Source organism: Triturus cristatus, chromosome 8, assembly GCF_964204655.1.
Source record: "Triturus cristatus chromosome 8, aTriCri1.1, whole genome shotgun sequence".
Classification (NCBI taxonomy): Eukaryota; Metazoa; Chordata; class Amphibia; order Caudata; family Salamandridae; genus Triturus; species Triturus cristatus.
In genome coordinates this window covers 221,163,183-221,182,361 of record NC_140591.1, presented here as the reverse complement: position 1 = coordinate 221,182,361, position 19,179 = coordinate 221,163,183, and the positions used below count along the sequence as shown (strand labels likewise).

The window sequence follows — 19,179 nt, the reverse complement described above, 5'->3', positions numbered from 1 at the left end:
ATGTTTGATAATAAACTGTCACAAATAGCCTTGACCATGACACATTGGCGTATCAGTCCTGGCTAACTTCAACTTTTAGTCAGCTAGCCTAGGTAAAGCTAGTAAGTAATTGGAGACTGCTTCTCCCAGCCCTGGTTCTCTGAGAAACTCAGAGAGCTGAAACAGGTCTGCCGACAACAAGAGGGTAGTTGGAGCAAAAACTATGAACCTAGGGAAAACATTCTCTACAAACAGAAAATTTCAGGACACAAAGCTTTGCTCTTCGCAGAAAAATCGGCCTATTTTTCGCAGAAGATAATAACATTAAAAAATTATTTAAAAGAACTATTCTCTACGGCAAAACAACTTGCTAAGATCGAAGTTCTCAATAGGACCTTTAGCAGTCAATCTTTATGAGACAGCACTGCACCTGCCTTTCAGGCAAAGGTGGTAGATATATATATATATATATAATACCTTCACCACAAATTTGGCACACGTTTCTTTGACATCTATAGATGTTAGTGTAGAAAGTTTCTGCACAGTGGGTTCCCCAAGTCATGAGGTGACACTCTCTCTTTCTGACTCAGTAGCTCTTTCTTCTTTCCTCGCATTAATTACAGATCAAGTTCAGGATTTACTATTATCTATGAGATCGGGCTCACTTTTGGACCCCTGTCCTCTTAAGATCTTGCAACTGATCCCCACAACAACAGCCTGATATTTAAATTACATCTTTAATGAAATGTTTAATCAAGGTTCTAGAGGTCTGGAAAGTAGCCTCTATCCTACCTCTGTTTAAAAAAAACGAATCTTAGTCCTCTGGACCCAAATGACTACAAGCCCATCGCTCGCATTCCCTTTCCCACCAAGATTGTGGAGGAGGCAAATATCAATTAAATTGATCTCTTTCTTGAAACCAATAAACTTCTGGACCATACACAATTTGGTTTCCAGGGCCAACACAGTACAGAATCTGTTCTGATAGTGGCCTCCGAGGAACTGAGAGCTATTCTTGACAGGGGCAGTAGTACTACATTGATCTTGGTAGACCTCTTGGCCGCATTTGATAGGGTCAATCATGGGGTGTTAATTGACTGTCTCAACTCATTGGGTATAGGGATTCTGCTCTGGCTCTTCTCAAATTCTTTCTATAAGACAGAGCAATCTGTTGCTACAGATGGCTACACCTCCAGTCCGTTTTCTCTTCCTTGTAGGGTGCCTCAGGACCCATCCCTGAGCCTGTTGGGTAACAAAACTTGAGGAGGCCCCCCTTCAAGGTACGAGGAGGGGCCCCCTCCAGACTCAATAAGGATCTCTCAGGGCTGAGTACTGTGCTGAGAGGGCCACATGGAACTTGCGCACAGTGAGGAGCTGGGTTACGCCAGTGCTCTGAGCCCAATCATTTTCCATTTGTATATTACGCCCTTAGCTAATCTCATCTAAAATTTGGTTTCTGTGGTAAGCATGCAGATGACACCCAGATTGTGGTTTCTGTGTCCGGAAACCAGGAAGTCACAGCTGCCAACTTCCACAGGTTTATGCAGCATATCAGCCACTGGATATTAAAGAATTTCCTAAAATGTAACTCTGGCAAGACAGAAGTTCTCCTACTTGGCAATCGTACTTCCTTTTGGTCTCCAGCCAGGTGCCCGTCAGATTTAGGAGATTCACCAGTCCCTGTTCCTAAAGTAAAAAAACCTAGGAATTGTGTTTGACGACAAACTGTCATTTGACAAAGTGAATAAACACACTGACTTCCTCATCTTTCTTGACTTTAAAGATCTTAAGAAGGGTTCTTCCCTTCATTCCACTCGATCTAAGGAAACTAGGGGTTACTGCCCTCATTCTTTCAAAGTTGGACTATTGTAATGCCCTCTACATTAACATGCAGAAGAGACTTCTAAATAAGTTACAGGTCTTACAGAAACTTCTCAGTCTGCTGGATGCAGAATTGCAGGGAGTGCTACATGGACAGGGTTCCAATATGAACCAGAAAGTCATGGTGGCAGCACTTTTAAGAGACTATTTGTCCCACTGAAAGCCTTGTGACAGTTTCCTAGCCTGCCATGAGTGAGTGTGTGGATTCACAGCCCAACTGGTCACAGTTCCCTGACTTCAGGAAACCAGGCCTGGCTTAAACTGGCCACCGCATTGTCCCATCCTTTCCCTGTCCCTGATAATCCCTTGATCATCACCCGGCATGTTCGGCTTGAAGAGACTACATCATCACCTTTACAGCATGTTATTCCCTGAAGAATCTGTCCAACAAATATGTAGGTACTTTATTTACACTGTACATAGCGTTTCCCCTTCCTGGATACCTCTGTTACCAAAAAGAACACCTGTATACAGGGACCACAGTATGTTTGCCCTAAGCGAGAAGTAGCTATTACGTCACCAAATACATTTCTTCTTCATTAGACACAACAAGCTCTTGCAGAAGCTGACAAACTCATCATCCGGTCCTAGCTTTAAGGACAGAGAGGTGATCTTGTTTCATAAATCACTTTTAATGTTGATTATAAAATCTTAGTCTCTCCCACTTTGGCAAAAATCTAGATACAGCACAAACTTTCGATGGCAGACTCACCATATATAATTTGACCTTATAGGACTCTGACTGTGTTTGTTAACTTAATGGTAAAATGTCAAGGAGAATGAAATAGGATTATTGACTCGTGAATAGTTCTGGGAGACTCAACCTTGGTGGTGGCCGCAACAGGGGTCTCCTTAGGGACGTGATGTCGGGCAATGTGTTTGCAACACTGACTTTTCTCACCTCTTGTTTGCTTCTACCAGAGGTTTCCTTGTGATCCATTCGGAGAGGGCGCATCTCCAATCATGCAACGATACAAACGATTTCAACTGTGGAGCTGGTTTCCCCTCTTCAAAGAAGGTGACATATAAACAAGCCAAAATACGAATTCAAACTTAATGCACCCTTTGTCTCTCTGGTGGAATATGCCTTGTCAGAATAAAGTGGAGAAACAACAAACCTAGAGAAAAGTCCGTTATGGAGATACAACTGGGCAGGAGAGACTCGTCCTTACTTGTTCATACCATTTGAGACCAATAAAATAGGTTGTCTACTCAACCCCCGGACGTTACCTAAGAATCTGCCTTCTTCTACAGCAAGTGTACGATTATGACCGCATTGACACAAGTATGTTAGAAGAGAAATTTCTGTACAAAGTAGGTCGTCAAAACTGTCCATTGATGCCCAAAAGAGGTTGGAGGATGGTGTGTTGGAAGATAATGTGACTAAGGCCATTAACGATATGTCTAAAAGGATGCCAGATGATAGATTCACTATAGAGCTGTACGACATTAATAACTAAACTTTCATCCTTGCTCTGTTTTTCAGTGACACAATGACTTATTTAAAATATTTCAAGACTGGTGCAGGTTACCATCCAAACTCTGCTTAGCATGCTTTAGCTACCAGTATGGCAGATGGATATATGAAAAACCTGGGATTGATATCTTGCACATGCTCTAGGCCTGCCATGTCTTTATACTGGTCCCATGTGTTGGCGAGCATGAGAGAATCTAGTGGCTTCAACTTTTAGATCGCCCTCCCTCGCCACCGTACAGGAGGTCACTCACGCTCCTCGTCCGACTGTGCTTTGGAGACATTGGTTCTCCAAATCCCTGCCTGTTGTGAAGAGATGCATCCAGAACGGAAAGACAGCAGCGATTCCAACACCACCTGGCAGTGGAAGGCGATGATAATGGCCAGCCACAAAAGACTTGTCTACAGGCTTCATAAACAGATTTCCGTCTTTGAGGGCATATGAAACCCTGTGCTTTCTGCTCTGATGGCATAGGACTTTCGCACCTTATCTTGCATTTTTGCCTTTTTTCTACCATACTTTTTAGTATACAAACAATATCTTGAAATATTTCCCAGTGGTTGTATTGATTCTTGGATTGGGTGTATGATTCTGCTGCCTGATTTGTTTCTGAATTACTACCTTCATTTTCTTGCGATCACACTCTTGCCTTTTTCGTTGCCGCTCATCTCCGTCCCACTCCTTATTGTCTTGTCACCCCTTGATTACTATCTTTTTGCCCCTTTTCCAGACCTGCTGGTCCTATTATCTTAGTCTCATATCTGAGTAATGTCCTCTTTCTTGCCCTCTTGATCCATCTCAGCACTACTGTTTCCACTGCGACTATGTGATGATTACACTTGTGTATCTGCGTACTTTTGTTTGGTCCCTGGTCTTGTGCCGCTTTTTCTTCTCTACTTCTGTTTGTTGTATTTTTATGATCTATGTATGTATGTATGGTTCTCAGCCAGCAGTTAAACGTTACTGGATATTAATGGTTTTACTGTCTGTATTTGTATGTACGCTGCTTACTTCTATTTTAAAATAATGAGAAATGGCTTCGCAAAGAGTAACACGCGCTCACTAAGAATGGATGACCACAACAAGCTTTGCTAAGTTTCTCCGCAGACAATACGTTTTTTTCTCCCATTCAAAATCCCGTCCCAATGTCATCATCAACCTAGACTTGGACCCTCAGTAACACTCTGAAATACTCTGCTGCCACATATGAACTAGTACCCAACCCTTCTACCAATACAGCGATGGGGAATGAAGCAAAAGCAGTTTACCTCAAAGCCCTACATAGCATCTGCCTAGAAATCCCAGGTCGGATGCATTATATTGAACAGTCAGTGGTAACTGGCATTTTTCGGTCCTGACAAGGACTGCGGGGGGCACAATCCTCATCCTTGGCTCGTTCTTATACGGTCCCCAATGCCAGGGCCTGATGCCACCTCTTGCTCGTTGTACCCCCTGTGTCACGGCAGTGTCCTTTCAGTCCCCCTTGGGAGCGGTTGTCAGACAAGGACTGCATGTTCCTCTAGGTCCAACCTCCTCTTCCCCGATGGCCATAGAGTTTAAGAGAGGCAGGACACTCCTCACTGAGGAAGTGATAACAAGAGTGCACGTGCAGCGCCAGCACCGACTAAGCTTTCCTCGTATCATGCGCCACCAGGTTCACTTTCGTCGTCGCGAGCTAACATGAACAGATCCTTGTCCCCAGCTAGGGAAAGATCCAATTATCGAAAAGTTGTCTGGCAGACTGATCTATAACATGACTGACACAGCCAAGAGTAATGACTGTTCTCTTTCTATGTATGATTTCATTTTTTATGTATTATTTTTATTTATTGCAAACATCGGAAGGACAACTAAAGCTGTCCCGACAATATTGTTGTAGGGTTCTCTATATCCTTGTGTCCAGCTATTTACACAATTTCATATATTTTTTTCAAAACACTTTAATGCATTTTCTATTCTATATCTCCCTTTAATTCTTCTCAATTTAAAAATGACTTACATTTTATGAATTTCTCGTATTCAACACACATTCTGTCTTTCTGCTCACAAAAATGTCTATTGCATTTCGACCTACAAGGGGGAAACAAGCCTGACTAATCCATTATGTACTTGTACTGGGGTGTAGAAAGAATGGATTGAGATGCCTAGAAAATACATCACAAAGTGTGTTTAACTGAATATTTACTTAAAAAGCATCTATAAAACATCAGTGGACACAGAGTACACAAGTAGGCTCAAACGTGCATTAAAAAGGAGTATACCTTCAAGAATACTAGGACGGGTGGCGGATGGGGAGTAGTTGGGGGGTGTGGGAGAGAAGCAGATAAGTGAATAAGGATGAGTTAGGCACCCAGCCCACCCCCTCACACACACACCCACACACTCGCCCAAGACATTCATAGGCAGGTGACTGATACCTTTCACCTCACTCAACACAGTACAGAAGTCTCACGCTGGGAACGACTCTCAAGACTTAATCTGCTTCACAAAATTTCAAGCCACATCTTACAAGTCATTTTCATATTTCTCAGGTACTAATGGAGTCATTAAAGAAAAAAACCTAATTTCACAGGTTTACAATTTCCCATTGCACTTTCCAGTAGCAGTGTCAATGATTCATGGAATTGCTGAAGACTTGTGCACTACTGAGTCACTGAACCCTAGATTACAATCCATGAAAATCAGAATCCACACTACTACGATAGGCAGGGCACAGAACAGCATTCACCAGCACATCCATGAGGACGCTCAGGTTGGACATTGTGCTGTTTGTTAGCTTTAGCTGTTGTCGTTGAATATCTAATGTCTCTTGAGATGTTCAGTCAGCGGTTTTGGACTTATTTTCAGATTTGCAGAGCATAATATGGTATTTATTGCCATTATTGAGTGTGGTGAAGCCCATACCCAGGTTCATGAAAGCCTCCAGCCGGCCATGACGCTCTTCTTCTTCTCCCCTCTACAATGGTAATACACAGCATTCCTCTGTGGACCTGTACATATGGTTTCTGCCATGCTATTTGTTTCATGAGTAGTAGGTAGAAACAGTTATTTTACCAGACCCAGGACAGTGTACATTTAAGTAGCAGGATGAAACTTACATTGACTAGTTTTTGTGAGTAGTAGGAGTGGTTTTCCTATGTAAAGAAATTGTCATGTGCAGTCTGCGCGGCAGGAAGCACTTGTTTCTCACGTCAGTCAGGCCTATCATGTTAATGATGTGGGACTTAGCCTTTGAATGTAGTACTGAATACATGTATGTATGTTTATTAGTATAAATATTTCAAATAGGATGTTCTATTGGCGCACATTTTTAGGGCTAATGTGAACACACACAAAAGGTTCTGCTAGGTGCTGCACTGACATACTGCACATGGAGCATCCAGTACTAGTGCACTGCTGCATGGGCTGCATAATTTCCTTTACACAATTTCAACCTATTAGATGATGCCAAAAGCAGATGCACCTCTAGAAGTAGTTAAAATCTATTATTTATTTATCTGCACATCTTGTCTTGGGTCATGTTTTCATCAAGCAATCTAAGCATGGTGAAACCCTTCTTTGAAAAGAGTTCATGATGGCAAATAAGTGCCCCTGGTGCAAGAGATGGCTAGGCGAGATGTGTAGAAAACATACCATTTTAACATCATTAAGAGAGCGCCTGCTTCTGGTACTGTCTGTTGTGTATTTCAACCTCTAGTGGAACACATCGGGCTTTTATAGGAAAATAGAAAGTGCAGGGTTGAATTGGGAACATGTATTTAGTGATCTCCGTGTAGACTTAAACATGAACGTCTCCATTTTGAATGTATAAAATGATTACAAAATTATAAGAGAACTGCAGGTGCAGAATAAGGTAACTAACTTTTATCACATTTATTAGGACTATCTTGGTTATATGGGAAAAAAAGAATGGTTTTAAAATTTATGACAATTTTTTTGTGAGACAATAATGGGATCAAATATGGCACCAAGTTATGTTAATCTGGTCATCAATGACTGAGAGCATATAACAGTTTTGTGTTAAGAATATGGACACCCAGTATCATTTTTTGGAATCAATATACTGATAATTAAACAACGTATAGGTTCCCAATACCTTGTAGTTGTATTTTGAGCACACCTACACAACTATAAAATAATGTTGTGGCCGGGTAGTGCCTACACGTTTAGCCTAGACACACTTGTTAATGACCAAAGGTGGCTTCACTTTTTAGTATCATGACATGGAAACACTACTGTGCAAAAATATGTCAACATGGTTTTGCAACTCTCAAGCTCATTCTATTCACTTCTGTGTCAATAAGATGAATCCATTTTTATAACATCAAACCGGTTGTCTCTAATGGTACTTACATTTTGAACTTAAACTATGGCCATATCATTTTGGTAGTTTTCATTTTCTCTTTTTGAAGCCTTAATTCTCAACAGCTATATATTTGACTTCCACGACCAATTCTCTATTGACTGGGCTGCTTGGATTATAGTATTTTGCCACAAAACTCATCATATGCTGCATAATCTGCAGATTACAGTAAAAACTATATTAGTTTCTTCCTCAAACGGAACAAATGTTGCTATAAACACAGCAACACTTGTCATATAACTGAGTACAGGGGTTTTGAAAAAACAGACACACAGTGTGAAGATCCTGAGACGAGTTCTGCGGCAGCTGAGATGTTGAACATCCACCTATGTATGCTAAAGTATGGGGTCTGCCACTAAACTCAGAGATCTATAAAATATAACCCTTTAGCTTCAGTAGTACGGGAGGGTTTAGGCAGATCTATCAGATAACATGCCAGGTCTTTTTATTGTATTTGGTTTATTAACCATGCTGATGATAATATTGGCATTTATTTTGTTTTATAATTGCGACGCAATGATTGCACCTTAGAGCACAATAGTTTAAATATAAATTGTAAACTTCCTTCATGTCTCTTTTTTATCTTATTGTGGACAATTACGAGTGAGGGAGCAGAAGAGTGTGTCCTGTTCCCGCGATCTCTGAGAGGGTCGAGAGTGTTTTGTTCTGGGGTGCCAACATTATTTGTCTCTCTGGAAAGGTTTGGAGGACAAGTGAGGAACTATAGCTAGTCGGGCTCAGGCTCTTAGATACGGAGGTGGTACGGCAACTCAGTCCCTACATACTGATGTTCTATGGCCCCAAGCATGGTTCTGTTTCCGAGCAGAATTCCTGCAACAACGCCACATTATTTGCCTTTTTTTGCATATAATTTAGTTAACCCTGCTGCATAATTTGATACTCTATTGTCGCATAACTATTGGTCCTCCCTTTAGGTTTGCTACTCTGCCAGAATTGGGCAAAATTACAATACATCAGTGGCATGAAAGCTGAAGTTCACCTACAAAAGGTAAACAAACAACAACAAAATGTTGCTTACCTTCGGAATCTTTCTCATAGAAAACTCCGTGAGGATGAAGAGAGTACGGACGTGAAGCCATATTCTTCAAATGCACTACAATTTTATCGTCGACCTCAGCCTTCAACAACGGGCCCAGAAACCCCAGCCAGGCGGGTTTAGGGACTTCTGTTGTATAGTCGTCATCGGTGAACTCCTTGTAAACGGCCTTTTTGTACACCCGTCCAATCGTGTTCGCTTCCTTTGCCAAAAATACTGAAGCATGCCTGTGACACACAAAGCATCAAGTTAACTTTGGTGCAATGATATTTCTGTAACACACTTACTAAGACACAACCAGCAAGACAGTTTTTCAAAGGCAACAAATGCTATAGGTAGAGCTCAGAAAAACCTAGCAGCACATCTGAAGGTTTATTTGTGCATACATTGCTTAGTGGAATATTTCCTAAATATTGGGGGAGAAACCAGGGAAGAATGACTTACCATACAACCTAAAGGGAAAATGTAAAGGCAAGGTTCCTGCAAACCACAGGTGAGAGAGCATTTAAGAGTATGAGGTGAAAGGGCTGGGTTAACTATTGGGAAAGGCCTGACTAAAGTGACAGACTAAATTGGTCTGCAGTGAGAAGCCAACAGTCAAATAATCCACCATTACAAATGAAGGCAAATTTACACTAAAACAAAGCCCATTGTTGACCAGTTATACCATACTGCAGAGGTTCTTAAGCAGGGATGCCTACTCACGGGGGTGCACAACTATTTAGAAAATACATTTTTTGTCTATTAATGATGTGTATAATCATAAAGAAGAAAATTTGAAAATTTTGAAATGCTGTGTAAATGTTAAGAATTTAAAATTGGAGCTTAAAAATTACGTTCTATTCCTATCTTGATTTGTGGAAGCAGCGTCAGTGAAACACACATAATCTACTATGGATAATTGGAGGCATCAATTGAAGCACTGGGATGCATAAGGGAGCAAAAAAGATAAAGTTAAGTGCTAGAGTCTAGCATATTGCTTTGTCTTAAAAACTAAAATTGTAAAAAGTCCAAGCTTTCGAGTACAGTTTCGGTTTTTGCATATATTTTTGGTTTGTGTATTGAAAAAAATATTTCATAATTTGTGTATTTATTTGATGATCATTCGTGACACTATTTCCGTTGTTGTGTTGAGGTTCAAATCATAGAAATTGCTTAGGTGGGTTTCCCCGGCTTCCAGTAGTGGTTCAGTATGGGTTGACAGAAGTCAAAAGTTTAGGAACTGCTGCCATACAGTATACCTACATTCCTGGATTACTACAGTCTCCGATTCCAGTGCTCAGTTTAATCTTTCAATAGTCAACAGAGGTAAGGCCCAGCACTTGCATCTCTTGGTACCCGACCCGTGTAGGCCCTATGCTATCTTTGGTCACATAGATGAACACACAGAGAAGCAAAGAAAGCTGTTCCATCACTGGGGTTTTCACCAGCTGGTCCTCCCCATGCCCTCCAACAACCTCATGTTGACAATAGAATGGAGTAAGAAGAGCCAAAACACTAGAATGGGGTTCAGCAGGATGAAGCGCCTGCTGGAAGTACCAGAGCCTCACTATAGCCATAATGAGAAGGTCATGAGGGGAGGAAAGTGCAATCTCATTGCACAACTCTTCTCTGCAGTACCCCTGTGCTCCTACCCAGAGTGCATAATGTGATCCTAGAAAGACAGGGTACCCAGCAGGGGGCTCTGTCTTCCCCAGTGCCTGATGCACAAGTATGAGGCAGGAGAACATAACTGCAGGAACAGGTTCTCTCCCACCTGGAACTTCTGGGAGTCCATATACTCCCTTAAAAGGGAAAAGGGGAGTAGTATTTTAAGATAAGAGGGAGCTAGAAGATGGTGGTGGCAATAAGGTGATGACGCAGCACTCCGTCAAGTGCCAGCGGCACCATGTCATGTGATGGCTGTATCTAGGCACATGGTAGTGTAAGGCTGCTTTTCAGACGTCTGCCATTGAAGACAGTGAATGGAATAGGTATGTGTACTTTGTCAGACCTATTTCAGAGGGCATACACTCTCCTGCAGGCAGGGGTGTAGCTTGGTCAGTAAGACCCGTGGGGTGTGAGCTTCATATCATGTTAATCATGATATGAGAAGTAGCATATGGGGGGGGGGTTAAGAGCAAATGGAAACAGAAAGGAGTGAGGGTGCTTAAAACAGTTTTTTGTAAAATAACCATGTTTTAAGACCTTCAAAACAGAGACAAGAGCGCATGTATGTGTTTTTGTCGGCGTATTTAAAAATACCAGGTGAAATCCGACAGACCATACCCCACTGAAAGCTCCTGTAACCAACTATTTATTAACATCCCAAACACCACGTGAAGCTACGCCCCTGCCTGGAGGTCTTACAGAAGTCACATCTTAGAACAGGTGGAGCCTCTGATACTGACCTTCAGGGACGGCCTGGCCAATCTGGACAAAGGGGGAATGAATTCAGCAGTTAAATGATAGGGGCGTCTGCCTGGGTATGAACAGCTCTGGAATATGGTGTTAAACTGCTCTGGAAAGCTGTAGAATGCAGCTAGAGCTGCTCCATACCCTGGAGCATGTTACACAAGAGGCAAGGACTGGGAATCCATACGTCACAGACAAGCTGAGAAGTGCCAGGATCCAGGGCTACATGGAGAAGAGAATTCTAGAGGAACACAGTCAGACAGAACTGCAAGAATGACCCTCTGGGTGGGTTAGAGTACTGGGATAGCCCTCTACCTTTGTCCTGGTTCAGGGCTCGCCCCACAGATACAGAGCCCTGATGTCCGTGTTTAAGGCGCTTGTACTCGATATACACTTACCATCTGATATCCAGAGGTTCAGCGCCTCAGGTTTCTGAAGCGCCTCCAAGCTCTCTATAGTGGCAGCCCTGGCGAGTGGGGGTGGCATTCTCAAGGGCAGTGGAATCTACACTACTAGTTGTCCCATCGTCTTAGTGGCAGGCCATAACCATGTGCTTGAGAGGGGGCATATCTGCTCCTTTTATATGTAGTGGTGCTGGAACAATTTTTGGTGTGGGAGTGCTGCTGCCAATGTAATGTCAGTGAAATCACAGGTTTTATAAAAAAAAAAAAATCAAAGTAGTATTATAAAGGACAAGTGTAGAAAATTAGCCACACCCATTCAGCAGGAGTATGGTAGCCTTGTTGCATGGTCTCAGATGGTGCATTTTGAAACACACTTTCCCAAATATATATCAGTAAAGCATGGAGTGGCAAGGTAGAGTCTCTGTACAGAGAGCATATTTTCCACTGAAATGTCTTCTTGAAATGGCCATTAAAGGTGATTTAGGCATTGTTTGGGGAGTCTGAAGGAGTCCCTCCTGAATGCAAAGAATGGTTTTTGTCCAATATATCCCCATAAAATAAACTATCATGGCAGTCTCAGAGTGCATCTGGTGGAAAATTATGTCCCAGAAAGAATTGCTTTCCATATTTAGAGCACAGGTTCCCCTATTCCTGTGCTCAGTTTACTGACAAACCCTCTGTCATCACTGCCAAAATAGGTGCCGAAGAGTAACCAGAAGCTACAATACCAACACTTGGGCATATGATGGGCACAGCTGGACTTATCATCAGCGTATATTACAGCAATACCTGGCATATTGTTCTTGTTTGTTACTGGGATTTGTATTAGGTGTCTACCTCTATTGTGGCTCGCACTGCTATTTCCCGTCAGACCAGTTGCAGGTTCCAGCATGCACGATGGTTGAGAGTCTACGCCCAGGTCTAAGGCTGCCAAAGCTGGGCAGTATCCGAGGTCTTGTGTGCGATTCCTAGGATCATACAGAGATTTTGCACACAGTGGCCACAGATGGCCCATCCACTTCTCTCGTTATCCTCCCTGCAAAAGAGACCCTGGTTTGTTGTATGTCAGTAACACGTTGGAGGAGTTAAGAGCTCAATAGCGTCAGATAGAAAGCTTTAGCCAGGTCGCTTAGGCACACTTTCTTCCCCTGGAACAGATATCTCTTTTTATTACCACGGCACAGGGTGGGCTTCCCAAGGTTCTCGTGCTTAGCCCTTGCTGCAATTCAGACTGATATGGTTTCCTCATTTCACTTGATACCTGCCCAACTGGCATGTTCTTCTCAGTGCTCAATTTGTAAAAAACAAATACCAGCCAGGGCCCACCTAAAATGCCACTTCCACTTGCACCGCCATTGTCACTGTCAGCGCTGCCAATTACGGGATCTAACCATTACACTCCCACAAGTGTGACAATTCTCACTAGTCCAGGCCCCCATAGCTATAAGAATTGCTTTGGCGGTACATATCGTTCATTTTTAAATTAGATCAAATAAACCAACAACTGCTGTGCTCGTTTCTAAATTAAGCAAAAAGAGACACCATGTGGATGACTGTCATAAGTGCAGGTGTGGACAATTTACTGCCAGTGCCAAACACAGAAAACCACCGGCTCAAGTTAAGCACTGGTTCTCCTACATGCAAGGCTTGGATTCCCTCCACCCACACCAAGTCATGTATCCTTAAACACGTCACACATTTAAAAGTTGCCAAGACTTTACCATGAGCCACCAGTGTCCCAAATTACAACTGCTTGAGTCACTTGATGGACAGTATTGCTGCATGCTGACCGGAACTCACGTGACTGAACCGTTAAATTTGCAAAACGTTCTGAACTTCCCAATTAGCCGGCATAGAGCACCTAGGCCGCAATCGCAAACCTTTACTGCCATTTAGAAAGATGTGCACCAAGTGTAAACTGCCTGGGCCAATGGGAAGTTATACTTGCCTGGTAAAAGACAGACAGACAGAATTTACCTGTAAAAACTATTCAGTGTTACAGAACTACAGAGCACAAGATTGACTAAATGTTTCATTTATTTGAAAAACATGTAACACCATGTGGCAAGCACAAACATTGAGCATTATTGCATCTTAAAGCAAGCCTATATGCATGCTTTTTTAGGTCTCGCCTAGCGTTGCAGGGCATGCATTGCTCGCTCGGCGAGAGATATTGTTGATGAGGGGTTTTCAGAAGGGGACTCGAAGCCCTGCCCCTCATTTTCATTGGCTTGTGTCACCGTTTATGCTCAACGGTGGCCTGCCATTGGAAATGGGGTATTTTTGTTGCCGCCCTTTCACCTTTTCGGCTGGCCCATCCGGACTGGTTTGTCTACTTTGCAGCTGTTGCAAAGCAATTTCTTATTTTGCATCGCGCTTTCACTTAAAGTGAAAGCGAAAATGCGATGCAAATATCAACGCGCGCCTGAGTAAAAACAGATGGCCCCCTGCCTTTCCGCAATGCTTGATATTCCTTCTTCTCCTCCTCCGACTGTCCTCGCCAGGGCCGGACTGGCCGTAGCGGGCACCGGGCAATCCCCCGGTGCGCCGCACGGGTGGGGGCCGGTTTTGAGCCCCTGGGGGCCGTTTTTGTTACAGGGACGTTTTTTCAGCATAGCTGCAAAATCGGCCCTGTAACAAAATCGTCCGAAAACCGACCCTGGGAAAGAGCTCGGCGGCACCCCCAAGCCCCAGGGGCCGGCCGAGCACTTTGCCAGGGACGGTTATAGTCCCCAGTCCGGCCCTGGTCCTCGCTTTGAGCAACGAGAGGAGGAAAGGAGAGGCTGCTCGTCTAATACCGCATATAAGCAGCGCCGATACCTCTCATTGTGCTCTCTCAATGTGCTCTCCCGATACCTGTTCTCTCCAGATACACGCAGCGCTAATGCCTCTCTGTGCGGTCAACCGATACACATAGCGCTAATCTGTGCTCTCCAGATGCATGTAGCGCGGATGCCTCTGCGTGTTGTCAAGAGACCACACACTGCTAATACTCCTCTGTGTGCTCGCTAGATACACACAGCACAATACCGCCCTGTGCTCTTCAGATACACGCAGCACTAACACGACTGTGTGCTCTTCAGACGTGCTTTGGGATGGGGGAAGGGGCTGCTTTCTCACACTGCCTTGCAACGGAGTGCGATTTCAGGTCTCTGGGCTCACCTTGGGGGCCGGTGCCTTGATAATTGTAACAATGGGGCTCGCATGGCTGGTCGCGGTGCACTGGTTGGCTGATGCAGGCTTCCTGTTGCGCAGCGGGGGCTGTCTTCGCACGAGGAGAGTCAAGCAGCAATTTTCAGCCCGCCTATTAGGATGGGGAAGGTGCAAGGTAACGGCATAGGTAGGCCCGCACCAGCCGCCACAGGGCTGATCAAAGTGGCAATTGTTATAATTGGCAGCGTTTTCAATCGTTCAGTGAAGAATGTAATATGCGTGTTCTCCCATGGTAACGGAGATTTGAACTGATTTAGAATGTTTTCTTTATTTACTAGTTCGGGCCTGTTAGCTCAGCAGATACAGTGTGGCGATAATAACAACAAGGTTGCAGGTTCGATCTCAGTATGGATCAGTATTTACCAAGACTCGGTTACATACTCTGTATCGTCATGGCAGCGCTTTCCTGCCCTGGATTGAAGAGCACATCAAATCCCCACCACATCTCCCCCCCCCCCACCCCCACCCGGTCGGTTAGAGGGCTGCACGGCTTGAAACAACCAGCTTGTGCATCAGGACGCATATGGTAAGCCAGAGGGAGCAAGGGTATGCTTGCGGATGCTTGATTGCTTTCGAGTGTGAGTGGAAAGGGCTTCAACGGAGCAATGGAGTAGTGAAATAAAGGTGCAAGAACTGCAGGTTTGAAGGAAACAGATACCTCAAAAGACTGGGTGAATCTATTTACATTTTTTGTAGAATTTTAAATGGTCTCTTCTTCATGTGAGTTTGAGAGGGTCAGAGCTGAGACTGTTTAGTGTTCTTTGAGGACTCATGGCACCGAGACAATGGTTATATTGCAGGATGTAAGTAACGGACACGTGCTATGCAATGCAATAGGTGTTGCTTTTGATATTGTAAATAACAATAGCTTTTAATTTTTTTAAAGGCATTGCCATTTACAATGCCAATAGCTATAAAATTCGCAGTTTCGAGACCTATTGCATTGTAAATGCTTGTTTTTTACTGTGAAAAAGGAAATGTTCTGTACACCCAACATGTTACTATGACAACAAAGTGAAAGAAATGTATGGTCAAAGGCTATTGATGAATATTACCGTGCCTTAAAGACAGGATAAGGTATCATCTGTAAGTACTTCCTAAAGAAAAATACCAACACTCTACAATTAAAATGTTGTTGTATCAGCAGAGTAAATAAATCCAGGAACACACACTGGGTGTCAAGCTATAAGTCGCATCTTTAGTATAACAAGCATTGGCAAAGCCAGCAGATCTCGCCTTTGGGACATATTGGCTTTGCAAATGTTTTTAGCCATGCTGCACACCGTCCCCGATGCCGTAAAGCAAGGGTAATAACAGGAACAAAGCCCATGGGACACAAGCTTTTTTTCCCTTGTTTACCAATCTGAGTTGGATCTGAAAAAAAAAAAAGTATTGTGAGCGGATCGCGTGCAAAACATGGGTGGGGGAAGAGCGCCGGTTGGGGTAAGCAACACAGATGGTTAATTTACTGAACATGGGGAAACAACAGGCAGTTGGGCAGAAGGAACACAGAGGGCACGAGTGGGGGAAGCAACACAGAGGGCACAGTGAGGGCAGCAAAAGGAGACAGGGCAACTTGAGAGGTGGAAGCAAACGATGAAAGAACACAGCATCGATTTAAAGTGCACAGGAGAGCAGGTCAACTCTGTATAAAATTGAAAGTATACGCAAGAGCGGATCAAAGGACAAAGTTGTCTAAAATTAAATTTGTATAATGTTATGAAAAGAAATATGTTTAGAGAAACAGGCAAATATTCTGAATTGTAAAAACGCATGCACTCTCATGGCTGGGGAACTGCATGCACTCTTAAGGCAGGGAAACAAATGCACTCTCATGGAGTGCTTTTAGAAAAAGAAAAAAGTTCCCAAAAAGTAGACACTTGTGGAAGCATAATAGGAGACAATTAGAGAGATAGTAAGCAGGCTATGCTCCAAGGGAGGGACAAAGTTTGGAGGGACAGGCTAAAATAAATAAAACCATTGAATAGAAAGCAAGAAAGTAAGAGAAACAAGACAAAAAGCTAATCGAAAACAATAGGCAGAGTTGCTTTGACATGTCCCCTTAAAGTCTTTCACAACCAGTCAGCTGTGCTGTCTGGCAAACTTCAGGCAAAAGAGAACTATGCGATGACCCCATTACCAAAACCTAATGGGAACACAAATGGAACATAACCATCTTCAAAATGCACACCTCGATGACCATCCAACCAACAGCAAACTATGGAAAACACATGAAAGCCAAGCGTTGAATGAAGCTGGCCTAAAGCCGGCTCTATCAGTATTTCTTCTTTTAAAATAATTGGTAACTTGAGGTCATGCACAAAAATAAAGATGCCTGTGACCAAACCCAAAGGAAGATACTGGCCATTAGACAATACAATGTCCAGTAGTTTTTTTTTTCTAAGGATCCATAGGCAAAATGGAACACTTGTTAAGATGAGTGCCTAGGTGTCAGAGTTTCCTGAGCCCCAAAGAACTGGCCAGAGACACGTTTACTCACTTCCATACATACAGTGAGGCACTGGTGTTGAGAATTATCTACCGGGTCACCCAGTGTACACTGGCTTAACTGTTTCCGGGACTTCTGATTATCTCTATAATAAGTAAGCCAACTTTTCCCAGATCAATCCAAACAAATGAAAGAAGAGGCTATCAAAGCATAATGCTTAATAGAATTAAAATTACTCATTTTCAATGAATTGAACAATGTTGTTTCATTGTTGTGTGGATGTTTTATTTTCCTTCGAGCACATTCTCTGGGTTACATAATCGGCATGGAATTCAACCAGTTTTCTTAAAGTAGCTGGCTTCATAAAATTTTAAGAAACGACCGTTAGCCCGTGTGCCAATCAAGATTTCAAATATTGCGGGGACGTAGCTAGAGTTGTTTCCATCCCTAGCCTTGACACCAAGGAGAGCCCTGTAATATTGGAAGACTGCAGCTAGGTAGTATAGCTTAAAATGTGGGAGTCCCCATCCCCCTCTCTCCCTTGGGAGAGATAAAAATGCGTTAGCTCTCCTTGTTTTGCCATAAGACCAAATAAATATCGCTACCTCCCTCTCAATTTGACGAAACCAGAAATTGTGTATTTCCAGGGGGATTGTGCAAAAGAAATACAGCAATTTAGGCAAAATCATCATTTTTATGATATTGCACCTCCCCATTACCGACAGCTTCAGATTGTCCCGTCGCTGGAGATCATTTGTAATTTTCCCCTTTATGGGGGTCATATTTAGCTCTACGATATCCTCGACCTTAGCTGTTATGCATGCCCCTAGATAAACCGCTTTCTCAACAATCCGAGTGTCTGAGGTCGTAACGAGTCTATTTATAAAAATCTGTGTTTTAGCACTATTCAACGAAAAGCCTGAATGAGTCCCAAAGTCTTTGGCAATGCTTTCCACAGCGCACATCGCTCCATCGGGGTCAGAAGTAATTATGGCCACATCGTCGGCATACGCCAGGAGCTTAGTATCCCAACCGTGTAGGCTTACAGGAATAATATCTGCCAAGGCCTCCAGCCGTCTAAGAAGGGGGTCAATATTTAGTACGAATAACAGGGGGGAGGACGGGCAGCCCTGCCTAGTGCTCCTGCCGATTGAAAAACCCTCTGATTCCCCCCCCATTATTCTCAGTCGTGCGATAGGGTTGATGTACAAGACCCATATCACATTCACAAATGAATCTCCCAGGCCGTTGCCCTCCAGAACCTTCCATAAGTAATTCCATGCCACACGATTAAAAGCCTTCTGGGCGTCCAAGAAGGCGACCCCCATAGGATTTGTAAGGACTTCGGTAGCGTCAAAGAGTGAAATTACCCTTCTGACATGGTCCTCCGTCCCTCTCCCCTGTATGAAACCGTGCTGCCATACTGTAACTTGTTGATGCATCACAGAATTCAGCCGAGTGGCAAAAATCTTCGAGTATAGTTAAGCATCACTGTTGAGCAGTGTAAGGGGTCTGTATGAGCCCAGACTAATAGGATCTTTGCCCTTCTATAAGAAAACGATGATATTGGCAGTGCCCCAAGAGCCTGGTGGTAGAGCTCCTTCCCTGACCTCTCTTAAATGTGCCTAACAGAGCCTGGCAGGTCTCACTAAAAAAACCTTATAAAACTCTATAGGGATATAATCGGTGCCCGTTGCCTTACCTGCTGGTAGGGATTCAAGTGCGCAATTCAACTCCTCCTGTGAGATATCAAGTCCCAATTGTAGACACTCCTCCTGGGAGACCTTTCTTTTCGGGGTAAATTCCCCCAGTTCATCATCCTCTAAAGGAGTAGCAGAAGGAGAAGTGCTATATAGATCCTCATAAAACTCCCTAAAAGCCTCTCTAATATCTCCGGGATCCCACTCATATTCTTAGCCTGTTCTATATGACCTGACGCAACCTGTTGCCTAGCCCTAACTGCC

The 19,179-nt window shown here is 43.4% G+C and overlaps 1 protein-coding gene across 1 annotated transcript in view; it reads right to left on the bottom strand.

Moving 5' to 3' along the window:
- The window catches only part of HEPHL1 (hephaestin like 1), a 384,637-nt gene that overhangs the window by 290,230 nt on the left and 75,228 nt on the right, over window positions 1–19,179 (bottom strand). Inside the window, exon 2 of the mRNA XM_085621400.1 lies at window positions 8,738–8,982. Coding sequence (XP_085477526.1) covers window positions 8,738–8,982 — 245 coding nt within the window. The remainder of the gene's footprint in view (window positions 1–8,737; window positions 8,983–19,179) is intronic.